Raw genomic sequence first — 24,586 nt, 5'->3', positions numbered from 1 at the left:
TGGAGCGGGTGAGCGGCTAAAAGCTTCGAGTAGGGGGCCAGCCCCTACCACCCTGGGTGGCAGGGAGGGCAAGCCAGCCTGGAGCACAAGCCGCTTTCCTGCTGCTCCGCCTTGTCAGAGTGATGCCACGTGTGGCGCCGGCCGGGCCGGGCTCCTTCCCAAAGGCTTCCGCGAGTGGGGCAGACAGCTGCTGCTGAGGCGGGCTGGGGGGAGAGGATCCCGCCGTGAGCAGAGCGCGGCGGTCTCGTGCAGCGCCACGTGCCATGCCTCGAGGCCGGTGCTTCCCCGAGGGGCGCGCCAGGCCCGCCGCCCGCCCGTCCACCCACACCCACACGGGCCGCTGGTCCGCGTCGGGGCCCCGGGGCACCACTGCGTACGTCTTGCATACGCATGCACATGCGCACGCACATGCGCACACACATCTAGACATGACGCGCGCGTACGCACCGCGCGCCCGAGGCAGCCTGTCGCCGGCATGGCCGGCGCGGCGGCGCGGCGGTGCCTGGCGGGGTTCCCGGCGGAGGCGCGGGGTGAGAGCGGGTGCGCGGGCGGCTGCAGGGACGTCACACGTTTTCACAGGCAGCGAGTAGCGCCAGGCTGCCCCCTGGCAGCAGCGAGGTATCAGCAGAGACCATCCCAGCAGCGAAGGCTGAGGTTTCCGTGCTTGGATGCCCACAGTTAGACCCCCTGCCCGTGCTTCACTCACCGCCATTAAAGCTGCTGGACACTGCAGATGAGCGGGCTACTTCAGGTGCCTAGGCTGTAGGAGCCCAGCACTGATGATGCTCGTTGGCAGCGTCTGTCTCTAAGTCCTCGTCCTGGGGAGGCGAAGAGCAGTGGGTTCAGAGAGCGAGGCTGGCTGTGCAGAGGTTGCCTGTGCAGCTCACTCTGTCAGTACGTAGGGTTTGAGTTGCAGAGACCCTGCCAGAGCCTGGGAGCGATTCCCTTTGCTTTAGTTCTCCATGGCCTTCAATCCCCCGGAGAAAGTTTCTAACTGGTCTTCCACGTGGCAAGACTCCTTGGGAAAAGTAGTTTTAACTGGCTGCAGGGGCCCTGAGCTGGTTGCAGTTCAGTAAAATTGATTTGAATTTGTCTGGCAGAGCTGAGCCTGGCAGAGTCTGTGCCCTACCTTGAGAGCCCACTGTCTCCTCTGGAGTTTCACCGGGAATGGGTATGTCCAAACAGGCCCTGCATCATTCACAACGCCTTCGATCACTGGCCAGCTCTGAAGAAGTGGACGCTGCCCTATCTCAGGTAGGAGTTGCTTTTGAAAGTAGCCTGTAGCTGGTTAATTACTTGGACCCTTAGGAGAGAGCTGTTTTTCTGTTTGTTTATATTGGTTAGGCTGGGGGCATGCCTGAAGTCCTTCTCTTAGGATACCCTTGTGCAAAGGCCTGGCATTCAGGTGCAGCTCCCCTGAGCTGCTGTGTTGTGGTACCTTGAGGGGGTTCATTCAGGGAAGTGGAAGATTTCATTTGTGTGGAGAGAAGTAAGGGAGACCAACAGGAGAAGGGAAAAACGTGCGGAGTGGCCTGATCAAGACTACAGTAGATAAGGCACTGACCTTGTCCCCATTACCCCTTCAGCACCAAGTGGCCCATACTGCACACCATGTAACAGTGACATACGAGCAGTAAACATGTTAGAATTTCATCCTCTAAGTTGCGATGGGGCTGTCTGTGGCAGCAGTGTTGGTAGTGCTGTGTGAACAGGCCTGGAGAGCTGTGGTTAGGATTATTAAAATAACCGCATGCAAGTCCTGTTAAAGGTACACAGCGAGGTGCAGTACGTAAATGGCTAGAAATGTTCTGATAGCCAAGAGAGAAGGGTTCTGGGTGCATCCAAACAGCAGATTGCTGTTTTGAAAAATTGCTGCTGAGATCTGACATGTTTGCTCGCCATGGGTCCTCGCATGGCTGTGAACCTTGGATATATTTTGCAGAGAGGTAATGGGCTCCAAGGCGGTGAGTGTGGCTGTAACACCAAATGGTTATGCCGATGCAGTTTATCAAGACCGGTTTGTTATGCCAGAAGAGCGACACATGCCTTTCAGCAGCTTCTTGGACATCGTGGAGAAGAAAGTGACATCGCCTGGTGTCTTCTATGTGCAGAAGCAGTGTTCAAACCTAACTGAGGAGTTCCCTGAGCTCTTGGGTGATGTGGAGCCTGACATACCGTGGATGAGTGAGACACTAGGTAAGGAAAAAAACAAATATGCTAAATATTGTTTGTTATATTTTTGATTACTGCGGCTTATCTCAAGAAGGAGTGTTTACACAATAGTTTAACCTGGCCTTTTGATTTGGCCTGCTCCAAAATTATTGCCCTACATGCATTTTGGACTTAGCTGTTATAGTAGTCTACAGAACTTTTGTCTATATAGTGGGCAAAATGCTGGCTGTCTCCTGTTCTGATCTCATGTACCCTGTATGAAACTGAATTGGTAATAGGTAGGTTGTGACTTTTTTGAGACCATTAGAGCATTTAAGGTGTCCTACCGTGGTTCCTGAAGCATGAGTTTGAGTCCTGCTTTGGACTTATGGCCCCTGTAACCTATCTGTAAATTGGTAACTAGTCATATGAGCAAAGGGAGTCAAAGGTAGCAAGACATGATTCTAGCCACATCAATTCTTTATGTTGGGTGCATACGTTGGACAACAGCCTAGAGCAGTGGCACCACGGGCCTGTGGGGCTCTCCACACATCTGGAAATTTGGCAGTTGGGAGTGGTAGCAGTATTATTTTCCATGGCTCTGGGAGACACGTAGCAATTAGTGCTTCCACTGCTCCTGTGTTGCTAAATTTTTTGACCTATGGGGAGCCCCACAGGCCAGATGGCATGGTTGGATTAGGCCAGCCTATGGGGTCTGTCCATGACCAGACATGGTGTGCAGCCCTGGATATGGTGCACAGGATTGGACCTGGTATGCAGGTTTGAGACCCAGCATGGGAGATTAGTTTGTGGCCCTGGATGTGACACACAGCACAGGTCCCCAGCCAGAGCCATCACGTGGGGTCAGGCCCAGTGTGTGACCCCAGACATAGCGCACAAAGTTGTTTTGTAGACTGGATATAGCTCACAGATGTGGCTCCATGAGCTGGAGCTGGCCCATGGACTGTCTGTGCTCTGCTCATCCAGCCAGTGCCCCTTGGGATGTTATAAGTGACATTCCTGCATTACTACATAACTAACAAGGATGGGGCCTGCTAGCTGGATCTGACCTATGAAGCCCTGAGATCCAGCCCGTCAGTCTCGGACTGACCCTGTGCACCACATGTGGCACATGCTGGCCCCTTGCAGAGCTGTTCTGGCATGAACTACATATGGTGTCTGTACCAACCAGCCTTCCATGCTAGCTCCAGGGCTAGATCAGGCCTACAGACCATCCCTGCATGCTACGCAGGGCTGGTCCAGCATGGGTGCCTCGTGTAACACATGCCCTCTGCTGGCGTGCTAGCTGTGTGTAGCATGATCTCTGGACCAGGGCTGACATGTGCTACATGTAGCATATGATGCTGGACCCAGCGTGGAAATTGGTGCACAAAGCCGAGTTGGGGCACTGCATGGGGGGCACCCTGCCAGACTGGCCCTGTATGCTGGCTCCTTGGCTGGTCCGGATCAGGCCCACAGACTGGCCCCACACACCAGAGCCAGTGTGCAGAGCCAGTCTGGTGTGGATACTTCATGCAGGCACACCCCATGCTGGCTCTATAAGTGAGCCCCTGACTAGTGCCTGTGCACACTACATGCAGCTGGCAGTGGTGGTCCAGGGCATACACTGAATGAGCTTCCATGCTGGGCTGGCCCTGAGTCCTTGCTCTGGTGTATGGAGTTGGTCTGTGGACCCAACCTGGTCTGCAGACTGGCCCTGTGGGGCTGGCTGAGTTTAACACTCCTGCAGTAATGGATTGCTGAATTTGCATGACTGGCCTGATAGTGATGTAAATTCCTCCTGTCAATGGGAATGTCGCAGTCCCTTTGAAATTAAGGTACATAGATGTACAGAAGTTTGTGATTTGAGCTAGGGCTTTTATATCCAAGTCTCCAGGAAGTGAAAGTTATGGCTATGGTCATTATCTGTAGGGATGAATATGAATAGTGTTCCATTAACAGGTCTAATGGGTTAGTGCAGTAGACCTAATTCTGGAAGGAGGTCACAGTTGTATTCAGGTTATTAGCAATAAAGACTGACATTTTTACTGAGGGTGATGGAGGATAGATGCAAACAGAGTTGGCAGGAAGTTCTTTTCAGATTCTTTAAATGTAATAGTTCAATTCTATTGTATTGTATTGTTTCTTTTGTAAGTTCTTACCTCTTCTCTCTCTGCAGGAAAAAAGCCTGATGCTGTGAATTTCTGGCTTGGGGAGTCTGGTGCTGTGACATCCTGTGCGTATTAAATGGTGCTGTCTGGTCTTTCACGTGCTCTCAGTCCAGATTTTGACACACTTTTTTGAGGGCATAACAGGATGGGTAGGCATCACCCATTTGTTCTGATAGGAGGTTAAAATAGAACCTCCCCATTTTGTGATGACCTTTCTCTTCACCTACCCCTCCTCAGCCTCTAACTGCTGTAGTCCTACATGTATGTTCCTTGTGTTGTTCCAGGTAGGGTACTGGGGGTTTCTCTCCTCTATGTCTTAGACATTGGCTTGAAGTGAAGTATTTGTATTTCACTCTCATGTACGGTGCCAGCTAATCACTGTAACAATCGAGAAGAATTTCCTCTGTCATGTAGAATATTGCACAATTAATAGCAATATGGGTATTTTCCTCTTCCTCTGAATTTTCAGTTACTGACAAATGCCCTTTGTTAAGGTAGGCACTGGATTCATTAAATCAGTGGTCTGAGATTGCCATCTACTTTCTGTATGGTTGAGTGCATAACAGCAGGAATGGATGAATTGGTACTATAAATCCCAAATTCCCCCTGCCCTCAAACTGTTGATCAGTCTGTTTTATGCCATTTGGCTTCCAACCTCCATCCCAGAAGTGACTGTATCTTTGTGTTACTGTCTGTTTATTGTAGGTAAAATGATATGGAATACTTATGAATGAAAAGTGAAATGTTCATACATATATGAAATGTTGTTGTTGTTGTTTTCCTTTTCCTTCAGCTAGAAGAGAAGGAAAACACCCACTAAAGACAAGACATGACATTTTCGGTTTGCTACAGGTTGAGTTGTAGAAGAAGAAACAATGCTAATCAACTTCCCCCCCACTCCCCCCTTTCTCTTTCCATATCTTCTTTTTCTCAATTTTAGTACATAAAGATCACTATGAGAACTTGTACTGTGTGATCTCTGGAGAGAAGCACTTTCTACTGCATCCACCCAGTGATCGTCCCCTCATCCCATATGGTATGCGATTTAGTATGCGTGCGTATCCATGTAAGTTTGTATATGTGACAAAGGAAAATAGGGTGTGCGTGGGGTCAGTCTGGGATGCACGGTACATATAGCATGTAGCACAGGTCTGGGCCATGCACTGCATGTGTTGCCCATGCTGGTTTGGCCTTACATGCTAGATATGGCACATGAAGCTGGTTTATGGGCTCTATCTGGACTGGTCCCAGATTCAATGTACAGGGCTGGTCCAGGACAGTGCTGCATGCCGTGCACCCCCAGACTGGCCCTGTGCCATGTGCAGCCCATGCCAGATGGCCTCCATATACTGCATGCAGTGCATAGGGCTGCTTCCAGTGTGTGCTGCTTTGCAGCAGGCAGCATTGAGGGCCATATCTCTGGTACCCTTATTATACAGGATGGACAGTGTACACATTTCCAGTTAGTATTTGTGTATTTTCTTTGGTAACATATACGCACTAACATCACCAGTGCAACGCAGCTGTGAAAAAGGCTATCGCAATCTTAAGTATGTTAGATAGCATATATAGACTACAGACAAAGAGGTACTAATTCTATCATACAAGGCATTGGTAAGACCCCATTTAGAATACTGTGTGTGGTGGTTAAAAGGATGAACTTAAACTGGAACAAGTCAAAAAAGACCCACTAAGATGATCAAAGGAATGGAGTCCTCTTATGGAAGAAGATTAAAGGAGCTTGCCTTGTTTAATTTAGCAAAATAGTGACAGACAGAATTTGCTTGCTCTTTACAAATACACTTGTGAGGTGAATTTTAGGTAGGGGAAAGCTGGGTTTTTGGTTGTAGCCATGTTGGTCTAAGGACATAGGCAGGCATACTTCTTTGGGTAGATGTGATATCTTTTATTAGACCAACTGAGTAGTTGGAAAAAAGTTCTTGGCAAGCTTTCAGGTGCAGTCACCCTTCTTCAAGCATAAGGAGTCTCTGCTGTTCTGAGACTCCAAGGGATGAGAGAAGCTAAAAGTGTGGCAGGATGTCAGTGAGGATATAAATTAGGTAGAAATTAGAAAGACAAAAGGTAAAGCAGGTAAGGGAGGGGGAAGAAAGCAGGGGGAAAAATTAAAGTTTCTTTCATTCCTATTTTCCTGATTTCCAACTATTTTCTTTTTCATAGACAGCATCTTTTCTACCTTGTTTTCTATCACTGTAATGTCTCCCTTTGGCCGGCCTGCCTGCCCGCCCCCCTCGCCCCTCCCCGCCCCCCCCCTCCCCCCCTTCCCAGCCAGCAGGTTCTGGGTGGGGTGGGGATCGGGACATGCTGCAGTTCTGGGTGGGGTGGGGATCGGGACATGCTGTGGTTCTGGGTGGGGCGGGGATGCCCCGATCTCCACCCGGAATGCGCTGACTGCATCCACAGCTGACACTGGTGTCTGCCCAGGGCTGCTTCCACCACACTGTGTGGGTGCTGGTGTAAGCTGCAGATGCAGCCACCAGGTTCTAGGCGGGGTGGGGATTGGGGTGTGCTGCAGCTCTGGGCAGGGTGAGGATTGGGGCATGCTGCACTTCCAGGCAGTGTGGGGATGGGGAGAGGAAAGTGAGAAAGGAGTGGCCCTTGAGAGCACACCAAAACTCATTAGTGGCCCTCCAGCCAAAATACTTGCCCACCCCTGTGCTGTAGGGTGTCCTTGCCGTTTTATGTGTAGCTCCCTGTAGTTGTGTATTAGGATTTGAAGTGGCAATTTTTACTTTGAGTTAGTGATCGGGGGGCGGGGGGGGATGTTGTTTGGTTAACAGTTGCCTATAACACAGAGGACTGGATTTGATGACCCAGGACCTCTTTCCAGTCCTATGTTCCTATGCTGACTTCAGTGTGTGATTTTTATATTGCCTTTTTAATCATATTGTGCTTACACTGTTTGCTACTTGGAAACTCATATCATGTGGTTTACTTTCTGTAAAACACGCTATTGCTAAGGCTGCAGTTTTAGGACCTAGTAATAGGACAAGTCTTGAATTTTGAAGATGAGGTTAATGGAAAGGAAACTGCTGGAATGCAGTATTAGAAAGCCGTAAGTGCCAAAGCAGTGAAAGCAGAGTAACTAAGGGTGTCCACATATGATAAATCAAGTAGGATGCATCTAGAAATGAAAGATTAGCCATAAGTCATTAATTCTGAGGCCTGTCTTGGAAAATGACTGAAGCTGTGAAGACAGAATACAATGCTGGGTAAGTAAAGGAAGAATTTGTGACTTGGACAAGGAAGATGAGATACTAGAACACAAAGAGTGGGATCATGAAAGAAAGGTTGTGTGCGTTTTGAAGAAGGGGAAAAATAACTCATTTGGAAGAATAAGGGAAGGCATTGTTCATTTTTTCAAATGTTATGTCAGTTCTTCATTCCTTTGCCACAATACTGAACAAGGGGAAAGAAGTAGAGGAAGAGAACTGGAGCTGGTGATGTTTGTCTAATAGTGAAAGTGTCACCCACTGCTACTAGATGTCTTTATGTGAAATTAAGATGGCTGGCATTTATCTCTTTGTGCCCTGTGCTTCCAGAATTCTACCTCCCAGCAACGTACCACATATCAGAAAATGGCTCATTTAAGGTTGTAGATAAAGAGGCTGTGGACAAGGTATGTACAGTATCTGTATTACAGAGCATTATCAGTTTCTAATTCTGCAAGTTTAAATAAATGAATGAAAAGGAGTTTCGCATACTGCACCACTACTCTGAAATTGAACCTATGGCTAGATGGTGGATCCACTCTTCACAAAAAATAGGATTAAAGAAGGCTACGTTCAGGATTTTATTTTTTTGGAAGTACATCCTGTTTCTAAGGAGGATATTTTAAGAGATATTGGCTGTATCTGCACATACGATTAGCACATAGCAATAATCTCTGGTTCAGTTCGCATTGGATTTTATTACTCCCAGATGCAGTGTTTGCACATGTTCCTGGAATCATAGCACGCTGAACCAGGGCAGAGCAGCCCCAGCTGGCAAGGGGCCCCAGGGGTCAGCCTGCTGGCCCGGCACTGCTTCGATCCAGCTCAACATGTTGCAGAGGAGCTGGCTAGGGCACAAGGGTGCTACAGGGCAGGGCTAGTTGGCAGGCAGCCCCTGCACTGTAGCTGTATCACGTTCATGCCCCAGCCAGCCCCATCCCATCTACATGTATCTTTTGCTGCATGTAACTAGTCTGCTGTAGAATAGTACTTGTATCAGGCAGTACTGTTCTACAGAGGGGTTAATTAGTTTATTGCAGCCTAATAGTGCCGTACGTGTAGACAGTGATGCTTTACTGTGGAGTTAATTAGTCAGCTCTGTAGTATAGTGTGTCATGTAGTCCCATTGGGGATTACTGCACACTGGGAATCCCTGAAGTTATTAGATGTTAAAAGAATACGCTGTTTTGTGTGCATCACTCTGAAATGGATCCAGCAACATTTTTTAAAGTGAATTCTTAGTAAAGGAACTGATTCCATTAAGGATGAAATGCATTGCTCTGTGTAGACCCTGAGCTAGACCTCTGACCAGGAATGAGTCTCAACCCAGAACAGTACCTTCTAGTGCAATAAAACTGTGATGAACAAAGTATGCTTTCTTATTAGTAGTAGAATGTATTGTTTGTACTTAGTGTTTTAAAGTAGGCGCACCTTGTGAATAATGCAACAGCATGTTTCTTACTGTGAGGAGAAGAAGAAAGATTGGCCAGTGCTTAGGGTAGGGGTGGGCAATTATTTTGGGTGGAGGGCTGCTTACCCAGTTTTGGCAAGCTGTCAAGGGCTGCATGGGTAGCCCCGCCCCTTGACAGGTGCCCCACCCCCTGGTCACCATCTTGGGACCAATGTCCCCATGTCTTGGAACCAATATCTCAGGGCCAGCACTGGTGTGGCCCAGAGGGGGTGCAGGCTGGCAGGGGTTTGTAGAGCTGGGCTACACCAGCAGGGAGAGTGGGGAGCTAACCTGGCTCCATAGAGCCCCTGCCAGCTGGGACCCCGCGCTCCTGACACCCTGTTCTGGGCCCTGCCGGCACTGGCGCCTGGGACACCAATGTGGGCCCTGTGCACCCGCTTGCTCCCAGTGCCCCCCAGCCCCGCGGTACAGGCGGGGGGCAGTGTGCAGCCCTGAACCCCTGCTCACCAGCAGGAAAGGAGCTGGTGCTGAGCACGGGAAAAAATGGCCCCTCCTCTGCCCTGTGGCCAGCACTCCCTGCTGCAGCCGCTTGCATCCTGCGCGGGGCTGTCCTGAGCAGGCACAGGCAGCCCCATGCAGGCTGTGAGCGACTGCAGCATGGGGTGCTGGCCATGGGGTGGGCAAGGGGCTGCTTTTCCCCAGGCTTAGCACTAGCTTGTAACCCGACCCCGCTGCCAGTTTGGGTCCCGCCCCGGCTCTGGGCTCGCCTGTCGGGGCTGCACCACAGTGGCAGCAGCTGCTTGGCATGGAGGAAAGCAGCCCCCCCGCTTGCCATGCCGGGCAGTGTTTGCCGCCACCACCTCCTCTGGACTAGTCAACGCATGAGCTCCAGGCAGGCAGCAGAAGCAGGAAACACTGCCTGGCGCGGCAAGTGAGGGGGCTGCAGCTGCTGCTGCCACAGCACAGCCCTGATGGGCGAGCCTGGAGCTGGCATGGGGCCCAGGCTGGCTGCGGGGGTGGGTTACAAGCTCATACTGAGCCTGGGGAAAAGTGGCCCCTTCCCTGCCCCATGGCTGGCACCCCATGCTGGAGCCGGTCACAGCCTGTGTGGGGCTGCCTGTGCCTGCTCAGGACAGCTCCTCACAGGCTGCCAGCAGCTGCAGCAGGGACCGCCAACCACGGGGCGGGCAAGGGGCTGCTTTTCCCCAGGCTCCTTCCCTGCCCAGGGTCCTCCTCTGCTCCCCACCTGAGTTTCCTGTCCTGGGTGCAGCCAGGGAACCACATGTTCCCAGGCCAGAATCCCCTGCTGGGGCTTCCAGCTGGGGGGATGAGGCTGGGTGGGCCCTGCTATTGCATGAGCCCACTGGAGTCCCCTGGGTCATTTTTGACAGGAACCAAAGACAGATAAATATTAATTTTCTAAATTTTTTTAGGGGCCCTGTGGGCTGGATAGAATGACCTCGTGGGCCGGATTCGGCCCACAGGCCGTATTTTGCCCACCCCTGCCTTAGGATGTTGATCTGAGATTCGGGAGGCCTGGGTTCTATTTGCAGTTTCTCTGCAAACATCCTGTGTCATTTCAGACAGCTCAGTTCCTTTGTACATCAGTTGCTCTTGTATAACATTAGAATAATAGTATTTCCTTAATTCCTGGGATGCGTCTGGAATAAGTACATTCAAGACTAGGAGCTAGTAAAGTACTGTAGTGAAAAGAGTTATATATTTTCACACAGCTTACAACGCATTCTTGGACCTAATGAAACAAAAGGCTAAGGAGGGAAAGACTGGTTATAGTTACTCCATTTTGGCTTGGAAACATATTTCAACAAATGTTAAGTGACATAAACTCAGTTTACCTACCAGTAGTGGAACCTATATTACTTCATTTAGGAATTCTCCAAGAAAACTCTTCCTTTCTGTCCATTTCTCTCCTGAATTCACTACCTGTTGTGTCACCTCTACTACCACTATGTCCAAAATGGTTTCCACAGAATACAGATGATGGTGGATCCCTTGATCTAGTCTTTTAGAAAGAAGCATTTTGATGCAATAATATGATTTTATAGGGTTCACAGCTACATATGATATTTTGTTAGGTTAGGGTATATTTTATTTATCAACTTCATTTTTTGGGTGTGGATCCTGCCTTGTCAAATCTCACCATGTACTTTAAATATTCTTCTCCACGTAGGTACCATGGATTCCAGTGGATCCTTTAAATCCAGATCTGAAACGATACCCAGAGTATGCCCAGGCAAAGCCTTTGCATTGCATAGTAAAAGCTGGTGAAATGTTGTACCTCCCTTCGCTCTGGTTCCATCATGTTCAGCAGTCACATGGCTGTATAGCAGGTAAGAAGAGCATTTGTGCCAAAGAGACTTGTAGTCTGTAATAGCTCCTACTAGACATGCCTGAGATGCCATTCATTTTCTTGAGCAAGATCAGGTTGGGGCGAAAGATCCTTTTTAAATAGATTCTTTTTCTCCATTCTAATGTATATTAAATATCAGCTGGTTAAAAAAGTGAAATACAGCATTGCAAATATTGGAAGCATTTGTTTTAGTACTGTACTTTCCATGGTCGAAAAGACAGTTGAGCTATACATTAGTATTTCTGAATTATAAATTAGTATTTCTGGCTTCCAGGGCCAGCATTCTAGCCATTTGGGTCTCACTATAGGTCTGCTGTATGCTATCAAGTCTTCCTGGCAAAACTTCAAAACTTTGAGTCCGTGCACACTCAGCCCCTCTGAGGCAGCAGAGCACCCCACTCTTCGGCCAGAGTTACTCCACTTCTGATGAGTGGAGTGAAGCTTCTGTTGCTGCCCACCAGGGCATGGAGACAGTCCTGCAGCTTCAGCTGGCTACTATGGTCCATTCACCAGCTGGTGCCTTCCCAGAGGACAGCTTTATGCTCTGGTGATGTAGTTACCATCATGGAACTGTGTGGAGGGACCAGAAGTGCGCAGGTCTCCATGTGCTCAGGCAGCTTGGTGGTGGTGGCTGCTGACTGCCACCAGAACTTTCTGCTGGCAAATCAGGTAAATATAGGCATAGTCTAAGATGGGTATCAAACTTACCAGGCCCTGTGGGCCAGATGAAGGCCCCAGGGCCAGTTTATGGGTCCACAGACCAACCCTGTACACTGCCTGCAGTGTCCATCCCTGCCTGGCCCCAATGGCCATGGGCAGCACGTGGGGCTGGGGTCAGTGTGTGCTGCATGTGAGTCCAGTCCAAGGTTCACAGGCAGTATCATGGGCCAGATGATAGGATTCCACTGTCTGTATCTTTGACATCCCTGGTCTAAGGCAGTGATTTTCAACCAGGGGGAGGCACAGGTACTTTGAAACCTTTTAAGGGTATCTTTCTGAGTTCTGTGCAACAGAAATTTTGCTCTATTATTTTTCTGTTGTCAAAACATGAGTGAAAGCTAAGAGCTGGCATTTTGCAAGGGATGCCTTGAGTCTAAAAAAATTGAGGATCACTAGCCTGAGAAAAGGTTGGACTGCTTTGACAGTTTCCTTCTGCCCTGTCTAGTAACTCTGTTGGAGAATTCAGTATGTACACGTAGCCTCTTATCCATGAAATGCACTGTAATTGTGCCTCACATGTATAGGATGAAGGCATATTTTTTGAGTTTGAGCTAATGGATGCTAGGAGCAAACTTTCATCAGTCACCAAAAACCACTGAAGCTTTCACAATGTGTTTGTCTTGCCTCCTTTTTTAGATAGCTAGCGCATTACAGGTAAATTGTGGCCCAAATTAAAATAATAAAAAAATGAGTCCAAATTTGGACGCTTTCTGGTGGTCCATGTAGGGAAGAGGGTTCATTTATCTGTAATTCACTAAATATGGCAGGAAGGAGGCTCATATCTAGATTTGGTAGTACATTTAAATGAATTTGGTAGTGTTAGTCTAGATTATAGTAGATCTAAATACTTTTCCTGCCTCTAATCTGGGAAAGCCAAAGATGTACCTATGCTAATATAGCCCTCTAAATCTGTGTACAAACATGTCCATAAAGCATTTCTTAAACCAAACTGCAACAATTTCCATTTTTCTTTTCTCTCTAGTGAATTACTGGTATGACATGGAATATGACCTGAAGTACAGCTATTATCAACTACTAGATTCTCTCTCAGAAGCTGTGAAACTGGTGTAACAGAGAAAGGAGACTTGGGGCTCATAACTTTTCTGTCTGATATAATAGACTCCTGTTCCTGGGGTAATATTGTGCTTGAGTCAGAAGAACGGAACGTGAATTACCCTCAGCAAATGTCTATAAAAAAATGGATGACTGTGTTGTTTGCCTTTGGAAATGGCATCATACAGAAGTTTGGTGAAATTTCAGGCCAGTTGGTTACATTTTGTGTTTTGACAAGAGAATACTTGACCTCATTTTTAAGCCTTTGCAATTTGCCTCAGGTTTCACAAGTGAAACAAAATTTTAACAGACCTAGTCCAGGTTTTGGAAACTCCCAAATGCAAACCTTCTCCCTTTTATAAAGTCTACAGAAAATACACAGAGTGGTACCCAAGAGATCTATTTGGTAACTGGCAGAATAACGAAGGAAAAAAAGCTCTGGTATAAATAATGGAATTGGCCCAGGACTTAGGTTCATTACAAGACAACACTGCTTCTTGTTTTCAGGGGTGGTACCTAATGCTTTGAAATAGTGTTGTAAACAAGTCAGTCTGCAGCTTATTTATATTTTTGTTAGAAACCCTACGTGAGAGATGGAAGTGGGTCTGAGAGAAAATCATGGGCTAATTGTGATTGTTTTCAGTGTTGCCATATACACTTCATCGTCCAGATTGCCAGGCATTGTGCTGGGTAGTGGGGGTGTAAGAGGGAGGATGTTTCTTCAGTTATTTTTATAGCTATACCTTTCAGTTTCCTCAGCAGTGACTTAACTGTGAGACTCAAATTCCATCTGGCCCCACCAACAGAAAATCCCATTTGCCAAAGCATGGCATGAATAGGCAGCCTTTTACTAATGGGGCCCATGGCTTCTGACTCAGCTACTGCCTTGGGCTGCGAGTCCCTTGGCTGCTGCTTCAGCTGTTTCTGCTTTGTGTAGAAGGCTCAGCTTTCTTGCTGCCCCCCTCAATGCAGTCTCTCCTGAAAAATGTGCTGCTAAAAAGTGTGGTGAATGAGGATTTGAAGTGGCTTTTAGGGTGATGATGATAAGTAGTGGTTGCAGCGGGGGAGTGGGGGGGAGAACAGCCTTCCACAGAGAGCAGGGAAAGTTGGAGCAGCACCAAGGGATCAGTCTACCATTTAATAAAATCTGGAGTACAGAAGATAGGCTAGATCAGTAGGCTAGGCAGCAGCTGGAGATTGGCAGGTTGTTAGTTTAACATAGATTGAAACAGACCTTCATGAGCCCAGTCCAGTCTCTTACCTGGCTGGATCTTGGCCCATGAGCTATAGGTTTCCAACCCCCGATCTTTAGGTTTGGTAAGGAAACTGTGATGCTATGTTATATCAGCTGGGGTAGATGATCATAAATTCCTATTTACTTAAAACCTTTGAAATGCATGATCAGGCAAGCAATGTGAATTAACTGCTGTAGACAAAGGCTGCCTAGACATGTGCTTGGGGGTGGGGGCTGCTTTAATTAGCAGTTCCTGGACAGCCGCTCTAATTAAAATGGCTCACCATCATGTGTATTAAACCCTTGTGTGTTTCAAAATGGCCACGAGTTCGTTAGATGAGGTTGAGATAAAGTGCCCCGTGGTCATTTTGAAATGTGTGGGGGGCTTAATATACATGACGGTGAGGTGATGCTGGAGCGTTCTAATTAGAGCGAGAACTAGCATCTCTGTAGGTACCCTTAGGCACTTAAATGATGACTTGCGTAAAATGTAGTCAAAGTACTTACGCTTGTATTATTGAGCCCGACTGTACTAAATATATAGACTGTTCAAAAGATGTAGCAAGCAACATGCTTATTAATAACACGTGACACTTTCAATTTTTGAATAACATCACCAGTCTTCAAAGGTACATACAATTGTTATCAGGGGCATATTGGCAGCAGCTGATTTTTACATACTGCGAGGCTGGAAAAGAAATCCTTTAATCTTTGTTTTAATCTTTCAAGCGAAACAAATGAATTGTGAGCTTAAACATGTCTTTACTTCTAGTTCTTGCTGAGCATTTACTGAAAATGAGAGATGGATTCAAGACAGCGCTCAGATTCATAACTAGTATAGAACCTCAGGTAGCCTGGAATTCAGGCCTGTTGTAGTCATTCTACCTTTATGGAGGATCCCAAGCCATGAGGTTCCAGATCATTTGAGAGTCAAATCCAAACTTCTCTGGAGTTTGGAAGGAGAAAGGGCTTGGATCTTTTTTTCTAATTTGGCTCCATTTGTTTCAGGTGCGTGTGCGCCCTCTCTCTCTCTCTCCCCTCCACTCCCATGTGTACATGCACAAATAACTAAAATAAAAAAATAAAATCCCTAGAATATAAATATGATATATATTCTAGAATGGATATATGCTTTATAGATAACGCTAGAGTTTCAAGTATATGGTTGCAGGCGCTGTGTAATCTGCCTACATCCTGCCAGCATGCCACTGGATGAAGCCTCTATTGAATGGAAGGTGCCCATCATGGCCAGTTGGTTTTGTGGTGTCATTTGCATACTACTAATCTCTCATCTCATTTTTACTGTGCATTAGGATCTGATCCTGAGAGTTGCTTATTGCCAAATAATAAAACCAGTGGGAGTTGCATGTGCTCAGCAGCTCTCAGGGTCACAACTTTAAGCTGATGAAGGCATGAATGAAAGTTTTTTGAGATGAAATCCTAGTGTATTCGCCCACCTCTGCGCAGCATTGGGACAAACATGGCAGCAAGGTGAATTGACTTTATGGAATATAAGACAGTGATATACTCCAATAATAAGATTTCTACCCTTCTGGTTTCAACCCTGGTCCCTGTTCTCCTGTGACTAGGTATCTACCTCTGCAGCTGATATAAAGTGCACTGATGCTTTTTTCTCTACCTCAAAGATGGTTCTATCCCAAGAAATGAAATTTTGTACAAGTTCCGTTACATACATCAATGATTGACTTAGGTACAGTTTGTTTCAGGCTGAAATGTCTGTGGTCACCAGAAAATACAAAGTATGTGCACATGAACTGTGGTAGAAGGTGGAAATGAACAGTGTAAACTATGAAATGTTTAAGCCAGGGGTGTCCAACTTCTGACCAGTGAGAGGGGGTGCACACTCCTCAGGCCACAGACCTCTTGGTACAGACCCCACAGGTGCCTCTGCCTGGAGTCCCCCCCTGAGCTGCATAGGTAGTCTGGCTTCCCCCAACTTCATGGATGTTGGAAAAGATTTGACTCCCTTCCCCTTGCCCCATAGGCAAGGTGAACAGCCTGCTTCTTGTTTCGCAGGTGGTGTGAGCAGCCTGGCTCTCCTCTGCTGGGGGGGGGGGCACAGCCTCCCTTTTGGCTGTGCAGCAAACCAGCACCTCTCTTGCCATTGAGGGCAGTGCAGGTCCCCTACCAGCTTCACTTCACCTCCACAAGCAGCCCTGCTTCTCTCCACTGCATGAGCAGTATACCCTCCCTTCTGGCTGTGTACACCGCATGGGGAAACTTACCCCTCTCTTGCCTGGTGGGCAGCCTGGATCTCCCTCTGCTATGCATGCAGTGCCCTCCTGCTGCTAGGCTTACTGTCCCCAGGACTGTGCTCAAGAAGCAGAAGCTGGAGGAGGGAGGGAGAGCCTGGAGAACCCAGCCACTGCAGAAGCAAGGGCATTGGGGGGACCACTAGTTGGTTAGGAGCTCAGGGGCTGTATTTTTACCTCTGGAAGGCCAGATGCAGCCCACAGGATGCCAGCTGGTTAGCCCTGGCTTAAGTCATTATTGTAAATGTCCAAACAGTGATCCTGGTATTTAATGCAGTTTTTCACCACTTCATTGACTCGGGATGCTATTGAATTTTCATTGCTGGATACGTGGGTCATTAACCACTAACCTTGAGGGCTGAGTGGTTTTTCTAGTTACTCCTGCTTGAACCCATCTTCAAAACAGAGCACCTGCTCCCTCAGAGTTTTTGCCGTGAGCGTTTTAAGCAGTGGAGAACTTTGTGTTTCCCTTCATCTATACTTACGTCATGAATTCTGGGATCCTCCAAAAGTTTATGTCCAGATGAGGTGCAGGGCAACCTGGTATCTATCTATAGTGTATGTCAAGGGAAATGAAGACAGTAGGAGGCTGTAGCTACAGTGTCCCAGCATAACTAAATGCAAGCACCTCTCTATTATTGCTTTAAGTTCAGTTTGTAACCGGTTACTGACATGGCTGCTTCTGAATATCATTTGTCTGCATATTGCATTATGTTAATACATGGCTGGCAGCCATAGCAGCTCATTGTGTGTCATCTTTGCCAGTAGCCCCAGACTATCAGGACCTAGAACAGTGGTTATCAACCTGTTTATACTCAAGGCACCCCTCAGAGACTGCCAGCTCTTAGCTTTCACTCCTTTTTTGACTACAGAAAACTAATAGAGCAATTCTTCTGTGAAAAAGAACTTGGAAAGAGCACAAATAGGTCAAAATTGTTTTTGTCACTGTAGATTCCTATTTGAAATCTCTGGGTTTATGTTGTGAATCATTTGTAGATATTTACACATCTAATGGTGCCAATATTGCACAGCACCCTTAAAAGTATCTTATGGCACCCTAGGGTATTGTGGTATGGTTGAGAATTGGTGTCCTAAAAAAACAAGGATTCTGACATCAAAGAGAGAATCTGGAAATGAAAAGGTCATCATGGGCATACGATGTACTGAGAATTTGATGAGAACATGACATTTTGTGTAAGGACAAAGCATCATCATTATCTGCATGACTGCCTTCAGCTAGAGAAAGGTAAATCATTACATCTTGTAATTCTTTTACTGAATATTATGAACTAAATGCTACAGCTCCAGTATATGAAATCTGTTCCTATGTTCATTCTTCTGTGGGAGCACCTCCATTTGTTGTGTCACACACAGTCTGAGGCATTCAAACAAAACATTTATTTTAAATTAATTTGAGCCCCCAGATGAACAAATTTCACTAGCCTATATAATATCCCTACTCTGCTTAGAGTCCCATTTTCAGAGCCCCTTTGTGCAGAGATAGTCCTGTCATTGTTAGCAGGGCTTAAATAGATGCAAGATTGGTGAGGTGAGGTAATATCTTTTATTGGACCAACTTATGGTTGAGAGAAATATTAGACAATCTTTCAGGTACAAAATGCCCTTCCTTGGGTCTGTGAAAGCAGCAAGCACATCACAAGCTAACTATCAGAACAATGTAGAGGATGTCACTGCAGGGCAAAGGTGACAGTGTTCTGTTTTTTTCTTCAGTGTCCCATTGCAACACTGGGAGGTCCTGCACTCACTGCTCCCCTGGTAGCTTGTCTGCTGCTTCCTGTAGATTCTGTTTCAACTCCAATGTCCATCGAGTTAAAGCAGCCCAGTAACCTTCTCATCTGAAAAATGAATAAACCTCGGTATCACCTTCCAATCTTGTTCCTGCTCATGCCATGCTGAACATCCACCGAAGGGTATATGTCACTCCTAGGTGCATCATCCTATTTCTTTTTGTTGATATGTTTTATTCTCCCCAAACAGCTTGCTTAGCTATGGGCTAATGTAAGCAATGTCTTGGTTAGCTGACTCTCATGTAAAACAAAACCTACACCTGTCTGCGTGCAGCAATGTGGTTTGGAGAAGATGATTTCTGAGGTAAGCTAGTTGTTCTTCACAGCCTACTGTAAAGGTAAGTAGGAGGACCCCTGGGGAGGGGATCAGGGGGACATTTCAAGGCAAAGGTGAGAAAGGAAGATGGGAATGGAAGGAGGAATTTGGCCAGTGGAGTAGGGAGCTTGATTGGTAAAAGGGAAACATGGGGAGCTACAAGGGGCATTTAGGAGAGAGTGAAAGGACATGGTGTGGGGGTGGGGGGCAGGGAAGATGTTTAAAGGGACACTTAGGATAAACAGATGTTCCTTGTCATTTAAGGGGTAAGTGTCTTCCATGGCTTTTTTTTTTGTGGGTGGGAAGGGGATGGAGCTCTATCCTACAGTGCAATATGGGGAGTTTTGGATGGGTGCTACCACTAGCACCTTCCAACAGCCAGGAACTTAATCTAGTAATAGTCTCCAAAAACATGAAGCACTTGTGCATTCATATCTCATCCCTCGCTGATAGCACTCTGTCCGCTTACCATAAGCTGAGCCTTGTAGCTCACAGGGACTGTACACAATGTCTGGAGGCATTCTCTGCTTACACACACTATGGAGGAGTTTTCTGGATCTGGCAAGATCATGCGTAGTTCAGCTAAACTGCATCTCAGCTGCAGGACATCATCTTGTGACACCTGACATGGAGTGTGCAACTTTTTATTGTAAATATTTAAATTCTCCTTTTGGTTTCTGTCTCACTGTGTGAAAGAATGACACAAAAAAGATCATCAGTCATCATTTTGATGGAATTTACTAACACTATACTTAAATCTCTAGGAGGTAAAAGTATTAAATTAAAAAAAACACACTCTTTGATCCTTGGTCTTTAGCACATTTTACTTTATTGCTGTTAGTCATGTGCATTACAGCTGTACCTTTGACCCTGTCAAACGGGACTCCATCATGCTAGGTATTATACCAGCAAAATGCCTGGCTCCAAAGAGCTCACAGTCTAAATAGACAAGACATAAGATACAATAATAAAAGGCAGAATGGACAAGGTGATGGCAAGAAGCACATTCAGTGGTTTTTTTCTTGAGGGAGCATGGAGAAGATAAACTAAAAAGAAACAAAAGGGGGGTGGGGAATGAGAGTAGCAGAGGGAAGGCTGAGTGGGGAGTTGGAGGTACAACCAAATAGAAAGCCAGTTGAAACTGCAAAGAATGGGTTTGACCCAGCTAGTTGCAAGTCAGATTTCTGATATCTAATTTATTATGATGGAACCTAGGTATAGCAGCCAAATGGAAAAGAAAAAAAAGTGGTCCTTATAGACTAATTTAGAGAGATGTAAGCTTCTGTCAGCAACGTTTTGCTTTGTCAGATGCTATAAAAGCTATAGTCTCAAAGCTATAGTTACAGCTTCTTGTGCTATGTAACGAGGTGTGGACAAACAATATGTTTGGTACAGAGTAAATGAATACTTCATAATAAAAAGTGCACTAAATGTACAATACAGAGCTTTACACCAGGATAAGCCACTTCATTCTACAGAAAAGGTACCCCTCAGAAAGTGGGGCATTACACCAATATACCAGTTGTGTGTCTGCTCCCCTAGTCAGTTCAATCTCAGGGTACCCTTTTGCTCTGTGTAAACTGGCTTCCGAACTGTCTCATCTCCAGGTACTTTAATAGCACGCACAACTGGCAGCCAAGCTGCAGCTGAACTGCCCAGCCCCAGTTCCTGAGCTGGGTGGTCACTGGTCAGGCAGCAGTGCTTACCATGTTCTCTCAGCCATGGATGTGAAGGGCTTGATCATGACTTCACTCCTTTTTCAAAATCCTAGATGCACTCTTGCTGGCAGTCAGTTTGGGAAAGCTGTTTATGTGTCCCTTCCCATGTAGTAAATGTACTGTGGAGTAAAATCTGGGATAAATTACTCCATAGTAATCATGTCACATCTGTACCCTAATTCATATTTCAAGTACTCAGGAGCTGTGTGTTGAGTCTTGTCACAGTGGGCAAACGCACCATCACCATCAACCTCCCTCCCATTCATAAGCTGTCCTAGATACCGCACCGTCAACCTATTACCAGAAATTATCTCTAGGGTCTGATTTTTATAGCGGTCAAAAAGGTGGAGGGGTCCGTAACATGGAGAGGAATATTGAGTAGCCTGAGTGCTGAGCTAGACAGGCAGAGAAACTTGCCATAGGAGGCATTTATAAAGAATCCATAAGGTAGATTAGGAATTTTACTGGCTGGGAATTTTCTAGGGCATAAAGCAAAGGCACCAGCCTGCCTTAACTCCACCCTGAGCACAGGAAGGAGCAGCCTGTTCCTTGAATGCCACAGAAGTACTGCGTTGTTCTTAAGCTGGTACAGATTATCTCCAAAACTTTAAACACCAGAGCTCGCAGCATCTCAGAAGATTTTCTATCACTTAACAGAAGCTGTGATATTTAGTAGATGTCATGTGGTGCTGAGCTTGTATCCTCCCGATAAGTAGACATGCCTTTTGGCTATAAATCTCTGCAAGTTCAGTAGAGAGTGGCGCTGTTGGGATTCACCCTGATGAATATGGAAATGGTCACCTGCCATCTGAGAGGCTCAGTGTTTGATGCTGGTGTTTGTCTTCTTCCCTCAGACAGGTAGGGAAGAAGCAAAGGCACCAGCCTGCCTTAACTCCACCACATCAGATTGAGGTTCTTATGGGTGGGCATTTTTGGATAAGAGATGCATTGAAGGAATATGCTTTTTGAAATGCAGGAGTTAGAGAGGGTGGAGCTCAGAGTCTGCATGAATTAAACCTGTCATGCAGCACCACAGTATTTAACAGTGAGTGACGAGCTGTGGGCATGCCTGTTGGCCAGCACACCATAGCTCTTGCTGATCAAGTGTCACCTGGAATTGGGCCATCTTTCCCATCTATCCTGCCAATCACAGAGACTGCAATGCTTAAGGTATGAAAACTAATAAAGTTTTCCTGTGTTTAAAATTTGACAGAGACCTGACTATTCAGGAATTATGTAGCAAATCTCAAAAAATGCACTCTGGGTCCTCTGAGATGTGCTGCTAATAGGAGATCACGAGAACTGAATCTTGTGTTTGTTTCATGGAGTGCTCTAAGGAAGCATTTAGCCAGCTAGCAATGGGAAGCAGCAGGATGACCCTGATGTTTTTCAGTCTTTGAGGGTGTGTATTTTCCAATAATAATCACTTTCAGTTTTTTTCAAGAAAAATGATTAATGTTGTTAGAGACAATTCAGTTAGGGTGTTTAAGTGGATTAAGCTCTGCTGTCAGCTACACCGGTCTATATCTCAGTAAATTCCACTGGCTTCAGTGGACTTAATGATGTAATGCGTGCATCTGTCAAACGATAGGTGGGTGGAATTCTACTGCAGTTATAAAGATTCCTGTACGTAGATTTGTGCAAGAGGCTTTCCATCTGTGAAGTGATTTGAGACTGCTCAGTCTAAAAGACTCTTTAGAAATATAAGATACTATTAGAAGCTATTCTTACTGTTTATTATAGGCAGAAGGCAAGATAGAGATGTACCTTCTTCAGACTAACACAGCTAGCTTTGTTTATTATAGCTTACACTACCATTAATTCTAGTGTGTAATCATATACTTCACTCATCTATGCATTCAATGCAAAAATTAAAATCGTGTTTTCCGAGCTGTTCCTATCTGCAAACATAAGAAGCAGTTGAGAAAAAGTGTGCAGCTGGGCTAAAGAAAATTAACCAGTGATGCATTATTATGATAGAGAGAATGTGGCAGCTATTTCATTAATTAATAAGACTCTTAGCTATTAAGTTGGTAATAACAGTATAAATGGATGGTTAGATAGCGACTTTTCCCAGTTAGGGAACACTCTTCTAGAGCTGTAGTCAGACAAAACAGCCAGAAACAAATCTAAATTAAGAACCAGGATCTGTGGTGTTCCTTCCTTTAATAAACTACTGAAGCCAGGTTTCCTGAGTGATTGGGATGACAAATTTGGTTGTGGACCAGCAAATGCTTAATCTCCGAGGCTATTCTGGAGAAAAAGATTGTTCACACTGAAAGTAAGTGATCCAATCTCGTATCCTGCTCTTAGGAAATGGTATGTTTGGACTCTCTTTTACCAGGGCAAGTTATGACTTGCCTGACTTAGAATAACTAACTGGTGCCTAAGTGTGTGATCCATTGATCATTTACATTGTAAGATGTAAGATAAGATGTATCTTTTTAAATGTAAGCTGCATGGACAGTCCTTGTAGCAGAGACTAGAAAATGGATTCCATTCTCTTACCTGAATATCTTACCTATCCTCCAGCTACAGAGGGATTCTCCATCTTACTTGTCCTCTCCTTCTGGCTCCCGTGACTTCTGCATTTTTGGCTGCATGGTGACACAGTTTCTACAGGAAGGGCAGAAGAATCCCTGTCACCCAGAATAGCCTAAAGCCTCATGGTTTAGGGCATTCTTCTGGAAATAGAAGATGTGGGTTTGAGCACCCTCAGGCTGAAGAAGCAAACCCATATCTCCCACTTCCTGAGAGACATCTCTATCTAGTAGGTTAATAAATAAAAGGTAGGGTGATAATAGCACCACCACCACATCCTGCTCCCTTTTCAGCTGTGTATTAAAATTAAGGAATTGCAACTACATTTTTGAGGAACTTGATTGTAGTGGTGTGCTATGAGCATGGTTGCCACATCAGCCCTTTCACAGGAGTTAGGTGGAAAAATACCTATGTAGGTTTGATGTCCGATTGGGTTGAGGGAGGAAATAAGCATGAAGATGCTCAGTTCTGAGCATGTGCAGAAATAGGACTCTCTTAATTTCTCAGAAAATGTTCAAAATAAACAAGAAGGCAAGTACTGAATGCAAGTACTGTGAAGGCTAGGCAATAACAGAATTTTTTTTTAATCAAAGTTTTGACCTTGGGCCTTTCACTGTACTTGTGCCTGAACAGCCATGAAGTACCTTGTTTTTGTCAGATCTTTTGTGAGAGAGGAGCTCAGCAAGGAGCAGGAAAGATAACCTTACATACAAAAGAGAAAGGGAAATGCATGAACAGAACTAAAATATAGCCTTTCATGGGAAGAAAAAAATTCTGCCCCAAGATAAACTGGGCCAGTTTTGAAAATTTGTTACCTTGGATTATTATCTAGTGGAGAAAAGGATAATGCAGAATATTTTAGGATTTTACAGCCACGTCTGGGACGATATGAATACTTTGTGAATGATTTGAAAGTTAAGGGTAAGTTAGAAAATGACTGAATGGTCAAGAGCTTAGTTTTTTATTAAACTGGCTGCAATTCCTCTGAAGGTGCACGTTGTTCTGAAATGTACAAGTTGCAAGATTAATCATTAATAAAATCCAGTTAATAAAATAATCCTTAGTGGTGCAAAAGAGAAGACAGTGAATTAAGATGCCACCATTCACAAGAAATCAGGGGATGTTTTAAACAAATATGAGTTTAAAACAAATGTAAAACTCATGTAAGTACTATGATTCTGATTTCAAGTTGCTTATTTCCAACCTTTGATCAGGATAAAGCAAAATAACAGTTGCATAATCTTACATGCAGAACAAATATGGACAGCTAACAGGAGAACAAACTGTGCTTTGTTAATAAAACATTAGTTTGGTTTGTTCCCCAACTAAAGATTTACAAATCTAGGGCAAGCTGTGAATATCTAATCCTTATATGCCACCTCCATTTTACCTTCCTTGACAAATCAACAGCTGTATGGCATGGGTTGTCAGCTGGGGGTATGCATACCCCTTGGGGTACTTTGGAAGGCCCCATGGGGTACGTGGCAGTTTGTTGGAGAAGCCGCCGGCACTTCCGGTTTCGCTCATCAACCGGCTGCTGAGGGACACCCCCCCCGGGCTTGTTGACTGGCCGTCAGGGGACTCCCTGC

General features: G+C 45.8%; 2 protein-coding genes and 1 long non-coding RNA gene across 11 annotated transcripts in view; 2 read left to right on the top strand and 1 right to left on the bottom strand.

Moving 5' to 3' along the window:
* Positions 1–429: 429 nt before the first annotated feature.
* JMJD7 (jumonji domain containing 7) lies at positions 430–19,541 on the top strand. Of its 5 annotated transcripts, none has more exons than XR_002093177.2 (9): positions 430–530; positions 1,101–1,254; positions 1,943–2,196; positions 4,331–4,387; positions 5,263–5,358; positions 7,883–7,959; positions 11,155–11,314; positions 11,643–12,003; positions 13,037–13,122. XR_002093177.2 is itself a non-coding variant. In XM_019496495.2 (8 exons), the coding sequence occupies exons 1-8, from the start codon at positions 476–478 to the stop codon at positions 11,620–11,622; spliced, it is 867 nt and encodes a 288-aa protein (XP_019352040.1). In that variant the 5' UTR covers positions 430–475; the 3' UTR covers positions 11,623–11,696. The 5 variants fall into 5 exon arrangements, 3 of the variants coding, with proteins under 3 accessions (XP_019352040.1, XP_019352039.1, XP_059578954.1); XR_009460185.1 differs by lacking the exon at positions 11,643–12,003 and adding an exon at positions 18,346–19,541 and having other exon boundaries at positions 431–530; positions 13,037–17,860; XM_019496495.2 differs by lacking the exon at positions 13,037–13,122 and having other exon boundaries at positions 11,609–11,696.
* On the bottom strand, positions 18,160–23,066 carry LOC109285442 (uncharacterized). 4 transcript variants are annotated; one of them, XR_002093181.2, is made up of 4 exons: positions 22,978–23,064; positions 20,445–20,575; positions 19,208–19,423; positions 18,160–18,470 (listed from the first exon to the last, which is right to left on the bottom strand). It is a non-coding gene; the product is annotated as an uncharacterized LOC109285442 (long non-coding RNA). The 4 variants fall into 4 exon arrangements; XR_002093179.2 differs by having other exon boundaries at positions 22,965–23,054; XR_009460186.1 differs by lacking the exon at positions 20,445–20,575 and having other exon boundaries at positions 22,978–23,066.
* Positions 20,618–24,586, top strand: part of LOC102573324 (cytosolic phospholipase A2 delta) — a 49,469-nt gene continuing 45,500 nt past the window's right edge. Inside the window, exon 1 of one of the 2 annotated variants that reach the window (XM_019496491.2) lies at positions 20,618–21,626. In XM_019496491.2, coding sequence (XP_019352036.1) covers positions 21,522–21,626 — 105 coding nt within the window. In that variant the 5' untranslated portion in view covers positions 20,618–21,521. The remainder of the gene's footprint in view (positions 21,627–24,586) is intronic. The other variant, XM_019496488.2, reaches the window with a different exon arrangement.

Source organism: Alligator mississippiensis, chromosome 2 (assembly GCF_030867095.1).
Source record: "Alligator mississippiensis isolate rAllMis1 chromosome 2, rAllMis1, whole genome shotgun sequence".
Taxonomy (NCBI): Eukaryota; Metazoa; Chordata; order Crocodylia; family Alligatoridae; genus Alligator; species Alligator mississippiensis.
Note: the sequence above shows the minus strand (reverse complement) of the source record. Positions and strands in the feature narration are given on the sequence as shown.

Excerpts from the sequence above, each read along its gene's own strand:
- JMJD7 (XM_019496494.2), top strand. The coding sequence starts at position 476 with ATGGCCGGCGCGGCGGCGCGGCGGTGCCTGGCGGGGTTCCCGGCGGAG. Across the intron at positions 5,359-7,882 it reads TCGTCCCCTCATCCCATATG|AATTCTACCTCCCAGCAACG; the intron begins GTATGCGATTTA and ends CTGTGCTTCCAG. Across the intron at positions 11,315-13,036 it reads GTCACATGGCTGTATAGCAG|TGAATTACTGGTATGACATG; the intron begins GTAAGAAGAGCA and ends TTTTCTCTCTAG.